The sequence below is a fragment of the Plecotus auritus genome (genome assembly GCF_963455305.1).
Source record: "Plecotus auritus genome assembly, chromosome: 6".
Classification (NCBI taxonomy): domain Eukaryota; kingdom Metazoa; phylum Chordata; class Mammalia; order Chiroptera; family Vespertilionidae; genus Plecotus; species Plecotus auritus.
The window spans coordinates 160,886,715-160,906,780 of NC_137773.1; the positions used below are offsets into that span (position 1 = coordinate 160,886,715).

Below are 20,066 nucleotides of genomic sequence, written 5' to 3' on the forward strand. Positions count from 1 at the left end.
TGAATATGTTTAGGGCCTTAACCAAAAATTGTAAAATAATGAAAAATAATTAAATTTTCTTATAGTGTACCATCAAAATATATACTAAATGAAATTAAACAAAGAACACTGGGGGGTGGGGGAGAAGTAACATGACTAACAAAGAAAAAATAAGTACCCAAAATATATAAGAAACTTCTACAAATAAGTAATAATACTAACAAACCTATCAGAAAAATTTAAAAAGTTCATAAAAGAAGTTCAATAATTTCATGTTTGGCAGGATCTATGATAACAAACATATCACACATCCATGCATGTATACCAGGAGGCATGCTTTACAAGAATCTTCACTGCTGCAGCATTTAGAATAGAGATAGATGGTAAAAAAATCTCAATTTCCTTGGATAGGAAATGATACAAATAATAGTATATGCATACTACAGAACACCATGGAAAGTTAAAAAGGTTTCTAAGACATGATAGTAAATTTAACAAACTAAAGAGCTAAAGATATATGCGATAAATTTTATGTAAACCCACACAACTTAAATATTTATTTTTACAGATAACTGTAAATGAGTGTAAATACCCAGGAAAAGACATGAAAAGGAACACATCACAAAATAACAAGTGGTACCTATAGATGAGGAGTAGGACTGATTGCAAGGAGAATTTAGCTTTTCCTGTATAATATGGAAGTTTTCTAACCAAAAAGATAATCATGAATGTTAGATTAAAAACAAACTTTTAGAAATACAGCATTGACATCATCTCTCTCCTTAGAGTCCCTACAACAGCCAGGTAAGAAACAATTACACAGAAACTCATAGTAAAATGCTGAAGTTGGAATAGTTTTACAACTAAAACCCTAAGACCATTAATGATAACAATGACATATAATTATTGGTAGATGAATGTGGCAGGAATTATTCAGAGCCATTTACAAATAATATCATTTATTTCTGAAAATTATCATTCCTATATCAAATAAAGAAATTGAGGCATAGAGATTAAATTACTTGCTCAGTAATGCACAGTAAGTGGCAGAGCTAAAATTATACCCAGGCAGTTGGCTTCAAAAGCTACATTTTCAATTCATAAATAATCTCTTTCTCAACCAAAGTGAATCAATGGTCTAACCAGGGGTCCTCAAACTTTTTAAACAGGGGGCTAGTTCACTGTCCCTCAGACCGTTGGAGGGCCGGACTATAGTTTAAAAAAATAAACTATGAACAAATTCCTATGCGCATTGCGGGCCCGGGACGAGTCGGCTGCTAAGCAGGACAGGCAGCGGCACCCGGCGGGCCGGACAAATGTCCTCGGCGGGCCGCATGTGGCCCGCGGGCCGTAGTTTGAGGACTCCTGTTGTGAATTAATTGTGAATACCGTTTCTGTTAGATTCACATTAAGATTCACTAATAATGCCATCATATATTCTATGGACTCAAGTTCTACTAAACCTAAAAAAAATTCACATACCAATGATTATGATTAAACTGCAAATACATGTTTGGGTAAAAAAGTGGTTTTTGTTTTGTTTTAAATATATTTTTATTTATTTCAGAGAGAGAGTGGGAGAGAAAGAAATAGAAACATCAATGATGAGAGAGAATCATCATTTGGCCATCTCCTGCATGCTCCCACTGGAGATCAAGCCCACAACCTAGGCATGTGCCCTGACCGGGAATTGAACCATGACCCCCTGGTTCAAAGGTTGACACTAAACCACTGAGCCACGCCAGTAGGGGTAAAAAAGTTTGTGGGTTTTTTTTCAAATATTAATAGATGTATTCATTAGTTATATGCAATAAAGTTATGCTGTTATTGTATTCTTTAAAAACCCACATAGAAATAGATTAGATATTTACAACGTTTACAGCAAAAGGCACCATTTAGTGTTTCTGTTTATTTAGCAACTAGTGGCCCTGCGCAGCTCGCTGCCACTTGCCTCAGCTGGCTACCCCACTCACTGCCACTCGTAGCTCTCCGCCGCACGTAGCTAGCTGCCCCACCCTCCTGTACCTCTCCACCCGCTGCCCTACTCCTCTGTAACTCTCTGCCGCAGGTAGCTTGCTGCCCTGCCCTCCTGCTGTTCAGCTGTTACAAGATGGCGTCCCAACCAATTTGCATATTACCCTATTAGAAGTATAGATGATGCATTTTTAGCAATGAATGGTGATGTAAAGCCACTACCTTTATCCAATTTTCTAGCTCTAGATAACTTTTCTTGAGATCTCTTTTTCAGTTCTTGGATGGGAATACAAGCCAATGCTTTCTGCTGGAGAGCAAGATTTTCATAGACCAGCACATGCTGCAGGTTGGCCTGAAGAACTTTCAGAATGATTGAATCAGCAGTAACCTAATAGAAAAAAAAAAAAACACCTGAAATTAGTTTTTCTCCATATTCTATAAAAATAACATAAAAAACACTGGTTATATGATTTCATAAAGAGGAACATATTAATTTACTGAAGTAATTATTCTCAAAACCTTTACAAAATTAATAAGAGATAGCCATATCTGCGTCACAGTCTAAGACATATATTTTTCCCTCTGAGTATATTATATTACTGAGGATATATTGATACAGGGGTGCGATGAATTCTTGACCACAAGCTTGGACCATGACAATGCTCTGTTCAATGCATGTAACAGCCCTTTCCACATCAAATTCCTGTAAGTAATATAATTTTTTAAAACTTTGTTCAGCATTAGCAAAGGATAAGTACTCTTAAAGAGGAAAGGCAGATACAAATGAATTACTAATAAAGGAAGAAACCACAGTAATATGTCCTCTAGAGAGAATGGTTACAAAAACTAAAAAATGTTCTCAAAATAATCCCAAAGGCAGAGGAGCCACAGAATCCACAGAGCAGGAAGAGGCCTTGGAGCAAGCATTAGGGAGACGGCATGGGCCCTGCAGAAGGAACACTTAGACATTTTGCACCTCTCACCCCATCACTTCTTGTCAACAAAGAATGTGCCTCTGAACAGTGCCGGAGGATGCTTAGATTCCTAAAAGGGAAGAGGCATGTCCAAACTAAGAACAATTACTTTTGGCAGAGCTCACTTAAACAAAACAAAAATAGGAAAAAAGATTAAAAAAAAAAAAAAGATTAAAGAGCCAAGAAAGCAAGAACATAGAAAATATAAAATGTCAGAAATAAATTCAAACATGTTATTAATTATAGGAAGTGTACTAAAAGGTAAAGAGATTAATTTAAAGAAATAAAAACAATTGGCAAATACTTTTTAAAAAAATATATTTTTATTGATTTCAGAGAAGAAGGGAGAGAGAGAGATAGAAACATCAATGAGAGAGAATCATTGATTGGCTGCCTCCTGCACACCCCCTACTGGGGATTGAGCCCACAACCCAGGCATGTGCCCCTGAACAGAACTGAACCCGAGACCCTTCAGTCCGCAGGCCAATGCTCCGTCCACGGAGCCAAGCCAGCCAGGGCTGCCAAATACTTTAAATGTTAGGCACTGTATTACTAGTAAGCACTGGGAATGGGTGCACAAGACTGACATGATCACTTTATAAGTGGAGAGGCATTAAACAAAAATGATAGAACCATCACGTTACGTTAAAAATAATGGAGACCTGCCCTAACCGGTTTGGCTCAGTGGATAGAGCGTCGGCCTGCGGACTGAAGGGTCCCGGGTTCGATTCTGGTCAAGGGCATGTATCTTGGTTGCGGGCACATCCCCAGGGGGAGGTGTGCAGGAGGCAGCTGATTGATGTTTCTCTGTCATCGATGTTTCTGGCTCTCTATCCCTCTCCCTTCCTCTCTGTAAAAAATCAATAAAATATATTTAAAATAAATAAATAAATAAATAATGGAGACCAGCCCGACCGGCATAGCTCAGTGGTTGAGCATCGATCTATGAACAAGGAGGTCATGGTTCGATATTCAGTCAGGGCTGAGACAACAGTAGTTTGATGCCCGGGTTGCAGGCATGATCCCCAGTGTGGAGCCTACAGGAAGCAGCCAATCCATGATTCTCTCTCATCACTGATGTTTCTCTCTCTCCCTCTCCCTTCCTCTCTGAAATCAATAAAAAATAGTGGAGACCAAAATAGACAAGGACATTATCCTCTCAGAATAAGTAGCCTATGGATACAGAAACGCTGATAAAAACGATGTTCATTTATTCAAATATTTAACGACCTTTTATTATTTGCTAGGTACTGGGGATATAATGGTAAGTTAGACAATTTATTCATATATATGGTAAGAGTTATAAAGCAAAGAATGAGGATAGTGAGACTTTTCAACAGGTTTCTGACCCTAGAATTCCCTGAATATATGATATTTGTGGTAAAATATGAATAATGAGTAGCAGTTCATAAATAGGGAAAGGAAAAGACCATTCTTGTCAAAGAACAGCATGAAGGTAGGTAGGGAGCATGTGAACTGGGATTATGCTTAGTATAAATTGAAGAATCAGAGAGAAGAAAATCGTAGAGAGAAGGCTGAAAATAAAGTTGAGTTGGTAAGTAGCTGGATCTTTCATACCTCGTTCCATTGTAATGGAATATTATGAAAGAGATTTAAGCAAGATAATAAAATGATCAAATATGTATTATCAGAATATCAATCTTAGCTGTAGTGTAGAGAAAGCAGGTATGAAAGACCCAATGAGGGACAAATGCAGAATTCTTAAGAGAGCTGGTGGCTTAAACTAAAGTGGTTATAGTAGTGGTAGAAAAGTGAATGAGTATAAAAAGAACTTAGGAAGTAGAATCAACAAATCTTGGTGACTGCTGTGGGGCCAGATGAGTTAGAAAAGTAGAAAAACACAGAGGCATGATCCACAGATTTCCTAATATGAGCAATAGGGTCAATAGTTGAACTAGTTACAGAAGGAGAGAAAACCGGAAAATGATTAACTGAGCTAAAAACTATGTATGGTCAGATAAAAATGAAGTGAAAAAGTCCCTTAAATTTAGCAGCATGAAGATTGTTATCTTAGTAAGAGGTTCGGTAATAGTGTTAATAAGGAAAACAAGTTGTAAGAGACTTACTTGTAAGTGGTGCCCCAAAGCAGCCTAAGCACACCAAGGGAGCTGGACAAAATGGTCCACTGAAGCACTGCCTGGTGTTGCCCAGTGGTTAGAGCATCGGACCACGCACTGAAGGGTCACAGGTTTGATTCCTGGTCAAACCTTTAAAGTCCTTCACAGTTCACAAAGCTTTCTTTTCACATATGCTATCTTATCTGATGCCTACAGTCACTTAGCATCATTACTAGTTTATCCAATACTGTCAACTAACAGCTTCCCAGAAGCATTCATAAACGCCAGCTGCACTTATTATTATAAAAAAATATTAGCTGTGATGTTAATGAGTAGAAAATATTTTAAAAACTTAAAGGTTAATATAAGTCAATTGAGGCACAAGAGTGAACCTCGATGAAAAAAAAGTGTATATTTTGTCAAATCACTTGACATAACCACTCAACAAGAATTATAAAATAGAACTGTAACTGTCTCTTCCTCCAGTTTCTACCACTTTTATTCTTTATTTTTTAAAAACAAGCTTTGGCCCTGGCTGGTTTGGCTCAGTGGAAAGAGTGTCGGCCTGAGGACTGAAGGGTCCCAGGTTCGATTCCAGTCAAGGGCACATGCGTAGGTTGCAGGCTTGATCCCCAGTAGGGGGCATGCAGGAGGCAGCTGGTCAATGATTCTCTCTCCCTCTCCCTTCCTTTCTGAAATCAATAAAAATATATTTTTAAAAAATTAAAATAAGAGAATATGAGTTTAAATTGGCTATTGATAAGTTACTATAGTGAAAATACTTAAGGACCTATATCAAAGGGACTTTTGTAAACAGGACAATTTCCTATTAAATAAGACAACAGTAGTTTGATTTCAGTTCTTCAGAACTGTATATCTGTATATGCTAATAACTAAACATCACTAATTTGCTAGTACCACTACCAGTGAATTAATGCATTGTTTACCTTAAACCTAAAAAAGCTGAAATTTTTATTGAACTGAGGCAATGATAATGGTTAGGTTGCTGGAATTAATCATTTCTATGGTGAATGGCAGCAGGTAAAATTTAGATCAGAAGTATCAATGCAGTAGAGGAAATATTTGACAGCCATGCCACCGTCTAGCAAGTTCATTACTTTGTTTTAGATTATATGCTAATTTGTGTAACTGATTTAAGTACCAAGGCATTTCTGTACAGGTACATTTATATTAATAAACAGAACTTACCCTAAGAAGCAGTAAACCACAAGTTAAGATTTAAAAGTATAAATAAAAGACAGCCATTTTCCCCACTTTTGTTACAAATTTGAGAATATTTTAGAGCTGGGAAAATTTGGATGTATTAGAATAGCTGAGACATAAATTCAGGAATAAGTCATATAATATTTCAGAGCTTTTGCTGTTTCAACTTTATAAACAACATTTAGGAAAGGTTTACTTCTAACATTACCATTGGAGCAAATAGTGGATTTGATGACTGCCCTTCACTGTCCCCTACATGCTGGGTTAACCCATTAGGATCTGAAGACTGTGCTGTAGGAAGCTGGATACTGGTTGCAGGTTGCTGAGATAATTCTGCTTTGTGGCTCTTATATGCTTCATCCAATCTGCTACTTCTCTCTGTGGCAATGAGGTCACGAATTTTTTGCAGCTGCTCCACCGAAGCTTTTTTAGGAAAGATAAGATGTGTTTCTCCCTGGAATTTATAAAATTAGGAAAAATTTTAATCTTTGCTTAATACTAATAGTCATTCTTTTACATATATGTATAAATGAAGCCAATATTATAGAAAATATCATATTTTAATAATCAGTTTTCTTATTATATGGCACTTTTTAAATATACAAAGGTAATGCCTAACATAAACAAGATTATTTGTCTTCTTGTTAGCATATAATGCTAAGCCTATTTTATTAGTTCAAAGAACCTTTAGAAAAGTGTTTATCTTTTAGGAATACTAAGTCAGAAAGCCTCATAAGAGTTGCAAATATGCATATTCCTATCTTCCCTGCAATAGTATATGATAACTACTGTTCTCTATGACATTCCCCATGAAATAATGATACTAGAGATACAGCCATACCAAATGATCACTGGTCACATAAGACCAACAAGAAGTTACATAACTTTTTAATCTTCTAAAACCAAGTCTTTAGAGAATATCTACATGATTAGAAGTCTGTATATAGACTTCATTAATTCCACCAAAATAACACAAAGTACACCCTAATGGTCAATTCAAAATCATGGATTGTTAACAATAATAATCATCCAAAGGATTAGAAAAATAAAAGTTGATATACACTAGCCTACTAAGAGCATATGTCTGGTCCAAACAAAGCAAAATATCAAAAAATAAAAATCCAATTATTTATGTAGTGATTCATTTAATAAATATCCAAATTATCAGAATGCTTGAGATATAATAAACATTATAACAAAACTCACAATGTAAAATTGCAAATTACAAAACAAGAAAAAAGATGAAATGAAAATAGATTCAATTTTCAAGGTGCTGAGAAGCAGCAAGCAGTGTTACAACAGTAATTCTACCAACTGCAAATGAGATAAAACAGTTGTTACAAAGTGCAGTAGACAGACTTGTAGACTGTAAGCATTTAAATTAAACTCCACAATTGAGAATAACCTTATTTTCCTGGTGATGGCAGACCTGGAGGAATTAACTGACCAAAACATTACTCAATGACATGAAAATTAATTAAAAAAAACTGAAAGAGGCCAGCAAGCTCCATACATTGCTCATAATAGCTGTAAAAAGAGACTATTTCCACTTATTGTGTTTACTAGAGGCCCTCGGCCTGGCATGACCCTAGGGGTCCCGGATTGCGAGAGGGCACGATCGGGGATGGGGAGGGACACGGGAGGTTGGCCAGGTGGAAAGGCCAGTGGGAGGGCTCCAGGGTATGTCAGGCCCGTCTCGCTCAGTCCCAATTGGCCGGACCCCAGCAGCAAGCTAACCTACCAGTTGGAGTGTTTGCCCCCTGGTGGTCAGTGCACGTCATAGCGACTGGTCGACCGGTCGGTCGACTGTCTGCCCCCTAGTGGTCAGTGCACGTTATAGCAAGCAGCTGAGCGGCCTTAGCATATCATTAGCATATTACGCTTTAAATGGTTGAACGGACGACCAGACACTTAGCATATTAGGCTTTTATTATATAGAATGTGTTCTAGCCTTGTGCTAAGCACTTTACACATGTTAAAGTAATTCTCACAACTAGCCTGAGATAGGCATTAGGTTAATCTCCACTTTTATATGAAAACTAGTAGTCCTGTACACGAATCCGTGTGCCAGTAGGTCGCTGCCACCCTCCTGTAGCTCCCCCCCTCATAGCTTGCTGCCCTGCCCCTTCCTGTAGCTCTCCACCTTCCACTTGCTTGCTGTCCTGCCCCCTCTTGTAGCTCTCTGCCGCCTGTTTGTAGTTCGCTGCCCCACCCTCCTGCAGCTCTGTGATCCAGTCATTACATGGTTGGTTGTTACACCTCACGGCATAACTGATAATTAGCATATTCCTCTCTTATTATATAGGATATGAAGGCTTAGAGAAGTTAAATATCCTGCCTGATGCTACAGAACTGTCAGAACAAGGATTCAAACTGCATGATCTGAATCGTTAGGCTATTACTGACTCTAACTTAGACTAAACAGAGACCAAAAACCATGTTTGTGCAGTTGGAAGGGATGAGCAAAAAGAGAACATTTCTACATTTGTGATGAATATCTACATGATAATTGGCACAAATTGGAACACAATGATTTTTCCAACATTAGAAGGAACTACCTCACATCTATGATGAGGTTTGGGAAGAGAAACCAGACGTCTGGCTTAAATCTAAATATGGAGGCTTCTGATCTCCTACTGTTGTTAGTGGAGGAGCGCTGAGAGAAATAGCTGACACTATGGACAGTGATGGAAAATAGCAGGAAAAGTATCTAGGACTATGTCTCAGTCCACAGGTCAGAGAGGCCTTGATAAGACAGACCCTGATAAGACAGAGATGCTGCTCATGCTTTGTCTCCCTTCCCTTCATTCTTTTTAGGACCAATTCCAGCAGAACATGATTATGGCTAGAGTGTCTGAACCAAACAAGTTTAATCAACAGCACTACATTTTCATTAAAGGAAAAAATTACAGGCTTAATGTCCTAGGTTGAATAACATTTTAAGGTATCAATGAAAATTCTAGTATTTAACAAACCTGTTTCTCAATGCATTTTTGCTGAGATAATTCTCATTGTCAGATGTTAAGCAAACCTAGTCCCTGCCCACTAAATGCTGGTAATTAATATCTTTCAGTCACCAAGACAACCCAAAATGTCCCCTCTAACTCCTCATGTCTACTATCTGTCTAACCTACTAGAATGCAAGCTTCATGTAAGAAAAGACGTATATCTACCTAGTTCACCAATACATCCCTAAGGTATGAAACAGAATCTGGGGAGGCAAGCAGTGAGGCAGAAAGGAAAGTATATCTTATAGCAACTTAGCACCTTAACAATTTCTTCAGCCTGGTCAATTCTGACTGCTACTGACAACTGAGTCTCCATAACCTGGTTCAACATTTTCAGTATTCCACAAACTATAAATAGTTAAGCATATACACATAAAGTAAATTCACAATCTTGATTACTACTTCACTGTGTCATAAAATTAAACTATGCCACAGATGACAGAAGATAGAAACATCATACATTTCTCTTGACCTAAAAACAAACAACAAAAAAACAAGAGACTGAGATTCTTTTCTCCTGTCACAGAACTTATGTGTGGCAACTAAACTCAGCTTTTCTGTTTTAATCTTTTCTTTTTTAAAAAAATATATTTTATTGATTTTTTACAAAGAGGAAGAGAGAGGGATAGAGTTAGAAACATCGATGAGAGAGACACATCGATCAGCTGCTTCCTGCACACCTTCTACTGGGGATGTGCCCACAACCAAGGTACATGCCTCTGACCGGAATTGAACCTGGGACCTTTCAGTCCACAGGCCAATGCTCTATCCACTGAGCCAAACTGGTTAGGGCTGTTTTAATCTTTTCACTTCTTATTGAGACAGGTGGTTGCACCCTATTTATATTCATGTGTGCTCACAAATCAGGTTTTTGCTAGAAGTCAAAAGTGAGCTAGAAATTGGTCCTTCCTTGAGTTGCATGTCTGACCTCACAATTCAGACTGAAACTTTTCCCTGTGGGAGATTTGTTATATTGTACTGTGATTTTACGATATATGTATTGTGACTTTTAATTGTCTAATAGGTGAAATAACTAGTCCCACAGAATTCCCCAATGACCAATTAATTTAAAAAATATTAATCTAATTTAGGTAATTATCCATCAACACAATAATGCATACTTCATACATGAACTGAGGAGAAGAAACCCTTGAACAGACTTACCTCCTCAAAGCCCATTTCAAATAAACATTCAACGGCTCCTCTGACGGGCAAGAGTCTAGTAGAAAAAGTTGTGTTTCCAATCCGGATAGATCTATATTTTTCATCATTAGGGTTTCTGATTAAAAAAAAAAGTCTGATTACATGTTATATGTAATAGTTAATATTTTTCACTTTTTTTGCATTCCTTTTCACATTTTATACTAGCTACATTCCTACAAGATAGGATAAATCCCAACTTTAAAACAAGGGGGAAGCACAGTCTGAAAAAGTGCCTGATTCTGTGATTCTTTCCTCACCATACATTTCTACAACCTCACTGTTTAATTTCACAGCTGAAAATATTAATGCTGCCATAGGAAATCCATGTGATATTTTAATCCTGTGCTATTAAAGCTAGAAACCTTTAGGAGTTTTTAGGTTGCTAAGAAAAAAATCCTTGTCAGCTAACTCCAGAGAGGCAGCAGAAGGCTCTGCTTATTTTGTTCTGATGAATCTCAATCATTAAGAATGGTGTGTGATGGCCCAGCTGCAGTGGCTCATGGTTGAGCATCAACCTATGAACCAGGAGGTCATGGTTCGATTCTCCATCAGGGCACATGCCTGGGTTGTGGGCTCGATCCCCCAGTAGAGGGCATGCAGGAGGCAGTCAGATTCTCTCTCATCATTGATGTTTCTCTCTCTCTCCCTCCCCCACTCCCTTCCTCTCTGAAATAAATAAAAATATATTTAAAAAAAAAGAATGGTGTGTGACACATAGATGGTGGCTAATAAACATTTATGAAATAAATGAATAAAAGAAACTAAGAAGCTATAAAATGGATCACAGTTCCCCAAAGACTTTACTTCTGACAAACATGAACCTAGGTATACTTTTAGTTACTTGATTTTCTTTCTTTTCTAAACAATGACTGACTGTATTTACTGTAAGTTCTGCTTCAGCTTAAGATATATTTTTGTCACAGCAAATATGGTGGTAAAATGAAGATATGAATTTCTTTTACCATAATTAAGATTTTGAATAGTATACATGTGATGAGACCAGCATATGAAAAGCTTTGATTTGAGTTTGTTAAGAACCTTGATAAATCAAAAAGGCTATTAAAAAATACAAAATTAAGGTAATCACACTATCATACTCTAAATATCTTCAGAACATAATTTAGGATGATAAGTAGGTTTTACATCTGATACCAACTCTTTTTAAATGGTGGTGGCTTCCATTAGGATTATATTAAGGATTCTGGTGCTATGTCAGGGATCCGTAGGAAAAAGTTTTGAGGCCATCTGCCTGGGGTATAAAACTGGTGGTGGTGGGGGATGCTAGCAACTGACTGATTATCTTTGCCCTAACTAAACATGCTCTCTGAATATTATGATATAAAAACACCCCCCAAAAGAACTTTTAATTGTGGAAGTCTTGACAAATTTCACGTTTCTTTTCCATCAAGCAATTCCCTACTGCCCAATTGTTATAAATACTATATGAATCGTTTTTAAACCTCTTTTCCTTAATTTCAAAAATTATACAAATTTATTACAGAATATTCATAGACAAAATCTCTAAAATTCTCAAAACATCCACACAGATTGGTGCTAACCTACAAACACTTTGCAACCCATTCACGAGAAGTAATTGAGAATATTCTGTAATTTTTATAACAATTTGATGTTGTCATGAAATTTTCATTATATTTTATAAAAATGTTAGCTTCACATGACTGGAAATTAAAAAAACAACAAACGATGGTTATTCACTCCAGTTCATTTGAGAATCATAGTTGAGAACCTCAAAGAAAAAGCTATATTCTATTCCCGTGTTCAGCAAACTGCGGCTTGCGAGCCACATGCGGCTCTTTGGCCCCTTGAGTGTGGCTCTTCCACAAAATACCATGGCCTGGGCGAGTCTATTTTGAAGAAGTGGCGTTAAAAGAAGTTTAAGTTTAAAAAATTTGGCTCTCAAAAGAAATTTCAATCGTTGTACTGTTGATACTTGGCTCTGTTGACGAATGAGTTTGCCGACCACTATTCTATTCTATTCTTTCATTCTGTATTTTAGTGCAAGGTTTCTTAATCTTGGCATTATTGACATTTGAGGCCTTTATTTTGAGAGGCTGTCTTGGGCACAGCACGTTTAGCATCCTTGGCATCTATGCCACACTGTATCACAAATGTGCCTCTTTTTCTTACCATGTAAACAAAAAACATTAAACTGAAAATAATCCTACATTATCAAAGCTAGTTATAGATAAATTATGCATCTTTCCATGATTTTCAACACTTTCAACAGGATCTAATAAATACATCAATACCTCCAGGATGATATATTCTACCGCTGCAAAACTGCTTGAGCTATTTCAATCTACCTTTTCTCAATAGCTTCCAGATTTCACATGATCAAAGTCTTTCACTGGGCTTCATTTTCTAATTTTTCTTTCCACTTTCACCACTGTTCTGATATAGCTTATTTTTATACATGTTTCAAACTAACTGTTGATATAAAGCTTCTCTGCTACAGACTTTGTATAGTTTAGATTTTTCCTCTTTAGTTTCTAGTGAGCAATTTTCTATCTTTATAACATGGATGGACTTATATCATTTATCTGTTTTTCCCACTAAAAGCAAATTGCAAAGAACAAAAAAATTACAGTATAATGTCCAGTTACTCAAATCCCATCTTCCTCTTTTTAAATATGTTGAGCAGACCAGTCATGGTCTTGAGCCTAGACTGATGCCAAAAGTCTGCCCCGGAAGCACTCAAAGGCTGAGAGAACTTGGTTATATGGACATCACCAGACCTCATATCCATCAAATTCCATTTCCTCCCTTGGAAAAGTGTCATACAAACACTTTCAGAATCTCTAGCTTTATAGCATCATCCCAGGTTGTCTACTATTCTTTTATATATATATATTGAGTTCAGAGAGGAAGGGAGAGGGAGAAAGAGACAGAAACATCAATGATGAGAGAGAATCACTGATCAGCTGCCTCCTGCATGCCCCGTACTGGGGATCAAGCCAGCAATGCAGGCATGTACCCCTTCAACAGAATCGAACCCGGGACCTTTCAGTCCGCAGGCTGACACTCTATCCACTGAGCCAAACCTAGGGCTTGTCTACTATTCTTGACCACATTACTAGTCTCCTAATCCTACAGTGTCTAAAGTATCCCTAAGAATCATCTTTATTTTTGCTTGATCTTCTTCCATTAACTTAATTTTCTCTGTAGACTTTTCTCAGATTTCTTTCTTTTTTAAAAATCTCTGTTGACCATTGACTATCTCTGCAAGTTGTAATATTTATTTTGCTTGTTATCAACTATTTTGCATCTTTACATGCGTTTTTTTAGGGGTGGGTGTTATAGGATGATGATGGTGAATGAATGGGGTCCTGAAAGGGAGCAAAATTTCTGGTACCTCACTCAACCACAACTTTGAACATATTTTGGTGTCTTCAAAGTTTCTCACCCCCAATGTCTACCAAATTGTTTAATTTATGGGGGGGGAAAAGGTCTTTGTTTTTACTATTGCAATGGCAGGGAAGTCATGCTTTTCTCCTTACATATAAAAGGCTAATATACTAAGTGTCCAACCGTCAGGATAATGATGTCAAGTAGCAACGTCTGGCTTCCTCTCCCTAGCGACTAGCCTTCTTGGAGTTTCTTCAGCCCAGGAACATGACTTGCTTTATAGCCAGGTGGAAACATTTCACACTTTAACCAAACGTCTGTGAAGCATTTTCCCGTGCCTCATCTCATTTGATCCTCACAGAAGTCCTGGAGTAGGTAGATAGGAGACTCAGTGGAATCCTATTTTCATTAGTCAGAAAACAGAGATTTAGAAAGCTCAGAAACGTGACCCGACTGAAAAGAAGAAATGGTGGACCTTGAAAATGACTTTGTTTTCTCACTGTGCAGAATATAGTCAAACACTGCTGCAGTTAAATATTTTACCCTTTGTTCTCCCTGTGTGATCTACAATAATAATTTGCTTTGTGTTGATATTTACTGCTGTGTTGCTGACAATTACCTAAAAGATAAGTTGGGGTGCTTCACTGGGCTGGAAAAAGCTTAGCTAAATCAGAAAGCAGGTCTAATAAGCAAGTTTATTCTATATAAAAGGCTAAGTTGACTTGCACATGCGCGGTACATATAAAGCTCTCACTGGCACCAATCGCACGCGTGTTTCCATCTGTCATTGTCAATTGTGAATTTGGTTGACACTTCTATTATAGAGAAAGGGCAAATAGCGATATTAAAATATTTCTTCTAATTAATTTCCTTTCAATGTGCACAAATTCGTGCACCAGGCCACTAGTCTACTATATTTTAAGATTTTAAGAAATGTTAACAATAGGCTTCACACTGAAGTAAGAGCAGCTAAGAAAAAAGAAAAAACGTTTTTCTCTATTTCAGAAACACTGAGAATTAAATATATCTGGTCATTTACCAGCCCTCTTCCTCTTTGGAATGCAAAATACCAGAAAGGGTTCACAAAAATGGAAACTTAGTCATTACTAATCACAAAAGTTGCTTTGTAGGTCACTTAAAAAATTATTTCTAGTCCTTCTGAAAATCTGTTATTCTGAGATACACGTACATTTTCAAAAACATTTATCTGCCTTAGAACCATGTGGGAACCATATCTGGCTTTAACTCTACAATTCCCTAGCTGACCACAAGGGAAACATACACGTAATCTAGCTTGTTTAACATGAAAAACTGATAGATAACATGAGCCAAGTCATTTATGTCTACCTTTTGCAAAAATCCCAAAAAGTAGGTGAGAGTTTACATAAATTGCCTATAATCACACTTTTACAAAATGGTTGACTGGAGATTTAAACCCACCAGCCTGATCACAAACCTTACATATTCTCCACCACACAAGATGCCAACAAACTTTCCAATCCTCATTTAACTACCTTCTCTCAAGGTGTTCAGAGTAACCTAGATTAGAAATCTGAAGTTATTTTGATGTCTCCTCATATTACCAGTTCTTGCATTCAGTCATCCAAAATTGGCCATCCTTGCTTATAATACTTCTCTCTTCATTCTATCCACATTTATGCTTATGATTACTGCAATAGCTTTACAAAGCTCCTTCATATGCTTCTCTTTCAGTCTAGAAACTAATCACTTTGTCTTGTCTATCATGTCAAATACAAGTTCTCTGCTACTCCATCAACTGGACCCATCTTATCAAACTTCTATTCTCAAAACTGTTCTGTGTTAGGTCCCCCTGCTGTCTCCTCACATAAACATGTAAGTGAGAAGCACTGTCATGGAACTTGTTCTCTAGATTTTATGCTGTGGCTATTTTCCATACCTGTGTCTTTCTCCCAAACATATTTATTTGAAAGAAAAAAAACACTTTCCATTCTTGTTTCCCAATCATATAGGTGCTTTCATAAGCAATAACTAAGTAAAGTTTGATAAGGAAATTAGTGGAAAATCTAAATTTTTAAAAGAACAAATTATCTTAGAAAACCATGTGGAATGCCAGTGAAACTATTACAGAATTTTTTAAAAAGTAGGTATCACTGAACAGATCCTCTTTATCTAGAAGTTAGTGAACTGAAAAAAAGGTAAAGGGTTCAAATCCATGGCCTATTGTGCATGCAAATTAGCATGTATTCTATTCTGCAATTTCATTAGCTTTATGACTCAGTGGGAAATAGGAAAAACATCATCCAAAACAGAAATTTAAAACTTAACCAAAAGTATTATTTTCACCTGTGTATAGTGACAAGTATAGTTGTGAAAAATAAATTCTGCTAATGAAATTTTCATTTCAGCTCTCATTCTATGAAATACTATGTCAGACCCTGAGGTAGGAGCAAGGGATATCAAGACACTGTTAACAGGTTCCCCCAAACAGCAACAAGAACAGAAAACCTGGTGTTCTCAACCCTCAAATAAGTTAAATTAGCAAATCTGTAATGTAGTGTGGCTAGAAATATAGAATAAATCTGAAGCTTTCTAAAGAGGTTAGCAGGTCACTGGACTTGAAAGATAAAGGATGGTCCCCACCCCTCCCTGAAATAGTTTAAATTCTAAGAATATGAGGGCAGAGACTAATACTATTACTTACAACAAACTAAAATGGGTAGTTTTTCATACCATCTCCTGTTATATTAGTTCCAAACTCCTAATTCCCTTTTCAGATAAAACACTTTTTAAGATCAGAAGCACAAGCCAGTGAAAGGCTGTAACATGAACTGACAGCATGCCAGTTTCTTCTGTGAGTCTGGTACACATTCATAATGATGATTATGATGCCAAGACATCTGCATGCAAAGGATTTCCCTCCTCAAAACACCTTAATCTTAGAATTTGGGGGTTTCACTGCATTGAAAGCATAAGTAAATCCTCATTACAGGGCCACTTCCCTTTTCTGAATAGAGGGGTTTAAATCGTTTGGCGGCTTTCCACATGGGAGGTCCCAGCTGATGGGCTCTGGAGAAGTCAACCTATGAGTTCATTCATGCAGAGTCCACTGGCATCCTGACACTCTGAAGAGCTGTTAGACCCCTTAGGGCAGGCGTCCTCAGACTACGGCCCACGGGCCACATGCGGCCCGCCGAGGACATTTATCCGGCCCGCCGGGTGCCGCTGCCTGTCCTGCTTAGCAGCCGACTCGTCCCGGGCCCGCAGTGCGCATAGGAATTTGTTCATAGTTTGTTTTTTTTTTAAAACTATAGTCCGGCCCTCCAACGGTCTGAGGGACAGTGAACTGGCCCCCTGTTTAAAAAGTTTGAGGACCCCTGCCTTAGGGTGAAGATGCGTTGAGAAAGGAGTCACAGAGGAGGAAGGTGGTCCCCACCTAGGTCGCAATTGTGTAGCTGTGTACAGTGCACAGGCTGCACCCCCATGTCACATCTGGTACGTAATAAGGGCTCACTATGTTTTTCCTTTAATTTACTTTTAAGTCATTAATGTCACCTATATGACCACTATTGTTAACTGCCACGGGTTAAAACACTGCACTTGTAGCTAATGTCACATGACATCTATAACCTGAAATTAACAGGGATTGCCTTTTAGACTTCATGTCAATCTACCCACCACTTAGAAGATCAAGTGCTCCAGGGGCCGAGGGGGCACAGAGAACCTAGATAACCATCCTGCCATCCTGACCTGATAAATGAGGCCACACGCTAAGGGCCCTGGTACCTGGAGCTCCTCTACTCTAGTTCCATTCCCCTCCCCTGCACACCAGGTCCCTGCTGCGGACACAGCATCTGACCTAAGAGCTGAGGTGCTAATGATTCCAAACGAATAATCAAACTTGCCTCCCAATTCCCCAAATCTGTAAGTTCCCGTGGAGATCTAGAGCTGTGCTTTCGCTCACAGGAGAATGAAATAAGTTACTCTTATCCAGGGTGATTATCTTCACAGATTGGTATTTAAAGTCATTTTGAAAGTGGAATCCAGATGTTAACATGAAAGTGGTAACTTTAAAATAATGTGGCTAATAATGGTTCACTCAACAAAACTGGGCAGAAAAAAAAAAAAACACACCATAGAAGAGTTTTAAAAACCCCACTAATTCCGTATTGTGCTTAATATAATCACAAAATGTTAGGAGGAAAACATTTTGTCAGCGACTAACTTGTGATAAGCATTTGGCAATGGAAGGCATGGGGCTCGGTCAGAATCCAGGCAGTGGAATGAAAGGCTGTTAGGTTTCTGTCCTGTCACGTGAAACTGCTCCAGCAGCGGATCCGAGGCAGGTGTCTGGGGCCCGCCTTCCCCCTCTCCCTCGCCCTGCCCTACCCCCGGGCCCTCCAGCTCACCCCGAGCACCCCGACATCTCGTGCCAAGTTACAAGTGCAAAGAAACTTCCTCTTCCCGGGCGGGGGTGGGGCCTGGCCGGATCTCCAGGCCCCTGCTCCACGGGCTGCGACACGGAGCCAGACCCAGACCCCGGCCCCCTTGGCCTCGCCGCCCTCCGGGGCCGGGGCGGGCGCCCCCAAACCCAGGCCAAGCAGGCGCCGCGCCCCTCCCGTCCCCGCAGCCCTGTCAGACCCCGCTGCCGGCAACCTGAGGATGTTGTCCGCGTAGGTGAGCAACAGCTTGGAGGCCTCCAGAAAGGTCTCCGGGGTGTTCTGGCAAAGCTCGGCCACGGCCGGGGACGCGGAGGCCGAGGAGCTGCCCAGCGCCGCCGCCATGCTTGAGCGCCCGGCGTCGCCGCCCCCTGCACGCCGCGTCCCACACTGAGCACGCGCCGAGCGCGCGGCCGTCCCTGCGGCGGGGTGGGGGTGGGGGCTGCTGGCGGGAGGTGGGGGTGCGAGGGCCTGATGGGAGGGGCGGAGGACTCGCTTGGATGGGAGGGCGAGGGCCTGATGGAAGGGCCGGGGGGAGCGTGGGGGGGTCGCCTGGTAGGGGAGGGCGAGAGCCTGATGGGAGGGGCGGGGGGTCGCCTGGAACGGGAGGGCGAGAGCCTGATGGGAGGGGCGGGGGGTCGCCTGGAAGGGGAGGGCGAGAGCCTGATGGAAGGGGCGGGAGGGGGGGTCGCCTGGAAGGGGAGGGCGAGAGCCTGATGGGAGGGGCGTGGGGGGGGTCGCCTGGAAGGGGAGGGCGAGAGCCTGATGGAAGGGGCGGGGGGGGGGGGTCGCCTGGAAGGGGAGGGCGAGAGCCTGATGGGTGGGGCGAGTCTTGGTCGGGAGGGGCCAGGGGCTTGACCTGTGAGGGGAAAGCCGAGGCCTGGTAGGAGCGTGGCGGGATCGGCGGGCAAGGAGGGGGCTGTTCTGTAGAGACTGGGGGTTCCGCCAAGAGGGGCGGGTCTTGGTCGGGAGGGGCAGGGGACTGGGGCTTGACTGGGAGGGAGACTAAGGGATCGGGGGTGCCTGATGGGAGGGGCGGGTTGGGGGCGCCGGTTCTCGAGGGGCAGGGTGCTTGGCTTGGTGGGATGGAGGATGTTCCCAGGGGGGCCGGGGTTTTGACCAGGAGGGCAGGGGCCTGGTTGTCAGGGCCCGTGGGCTCCGACCAGAAAGGGTGGGGTGCTTGATGGTCAGTGCCGAAGGGTGGGGGACGGGAACTTTGGAGGACTGGCAGGGTGGCTGGTGGTGAGGTTCTTCGCAATTTAAATCGATCCAACCAGGAAGTGGGGAAACGCCCTATACCTCCAACCACCGCTTTCCCCCAAATAAAACAATCTTACAGCTTCCTTCTCAAAGATTGTCCGGCCTTCCTGGACATTTGCGATGAGACACCAGGGGAAGGAGCAACAAACGTTCAAAAACAACCCAGTCGCTTTAAAACTCTGCTGGGTTTCTGGTATAGCAGTTATTTCTAGAATTAGATGAATGATTGAAAATGTCTTAAGTCCCAGCGCAAATATGATGGCTTTTTAAAGAAGTGCTTTTCAGACCTCAGGTTGCAATATAGTGTTTTGTAGGCTCAATTTACCTTCTGTGTGACCAGCATAAAACACACACAATAAGGACACAGTAGAATAGAAACGGGGAGAGGAAAGACAATAAAACTATACATCCCACATAGGAAGGGTATTATTTTGTGACTGTGTTTTGCAGGTTGATCATGTAATCTGTATCCATTATTCCTTTTAGAAGATGAATCCTAACCTCTATAATCCATTCTCTCTCTGCCTTACTAATGTTCTTAAAAATGTTTTTCCTTCTTTGCAGAAATTCCTTTCCTAACCT

The 20,066-nt window shown here is 40.1% G+C and overlaps 1 protein-coding gene across 2 annotated transcripts in view; it reads right to left on the reverse strand.

Moving 5' to 3' along the window:
* NGLY1 (N-glycanase 1) overlaps positions 1 to 18,648 on the reverse strand; it is a 42,097-nt gene extending 23,449 nt beyond the window's left edge. For both annotated transcript variants that reach the window (XM_080671670.1, XM_080671669.1), the window contains exons 1-4: positions 18,442 to 18,648; positions 10,402 to 10,516; positions 6,438 to 6,683; positions 2,176 to 2,341 (exon numbers count right to left, since the gene is read on the reverse strand). In XM_080671670.1, coding sequence (XP_080527796.1) covers positions 2,176 to 2,341; positions 6,438 to 6,683; positions 10,402 to 10,516; positions 18,442 to 18,569 — 655 coding nt within the window. In that variant the 5' untranslated portion in view covers positions 18,570 to 18,648. The remainder of the gene's footprint in view (positions 1 to 2,175; positions 2,342 to 6,437; positions 6,684 to 10,401; positions 10,517 to 18,441) is intronic.
* Between the last annotated feature and the right edge of the window lie 1,418 nt (positions 18,649 to 20,066).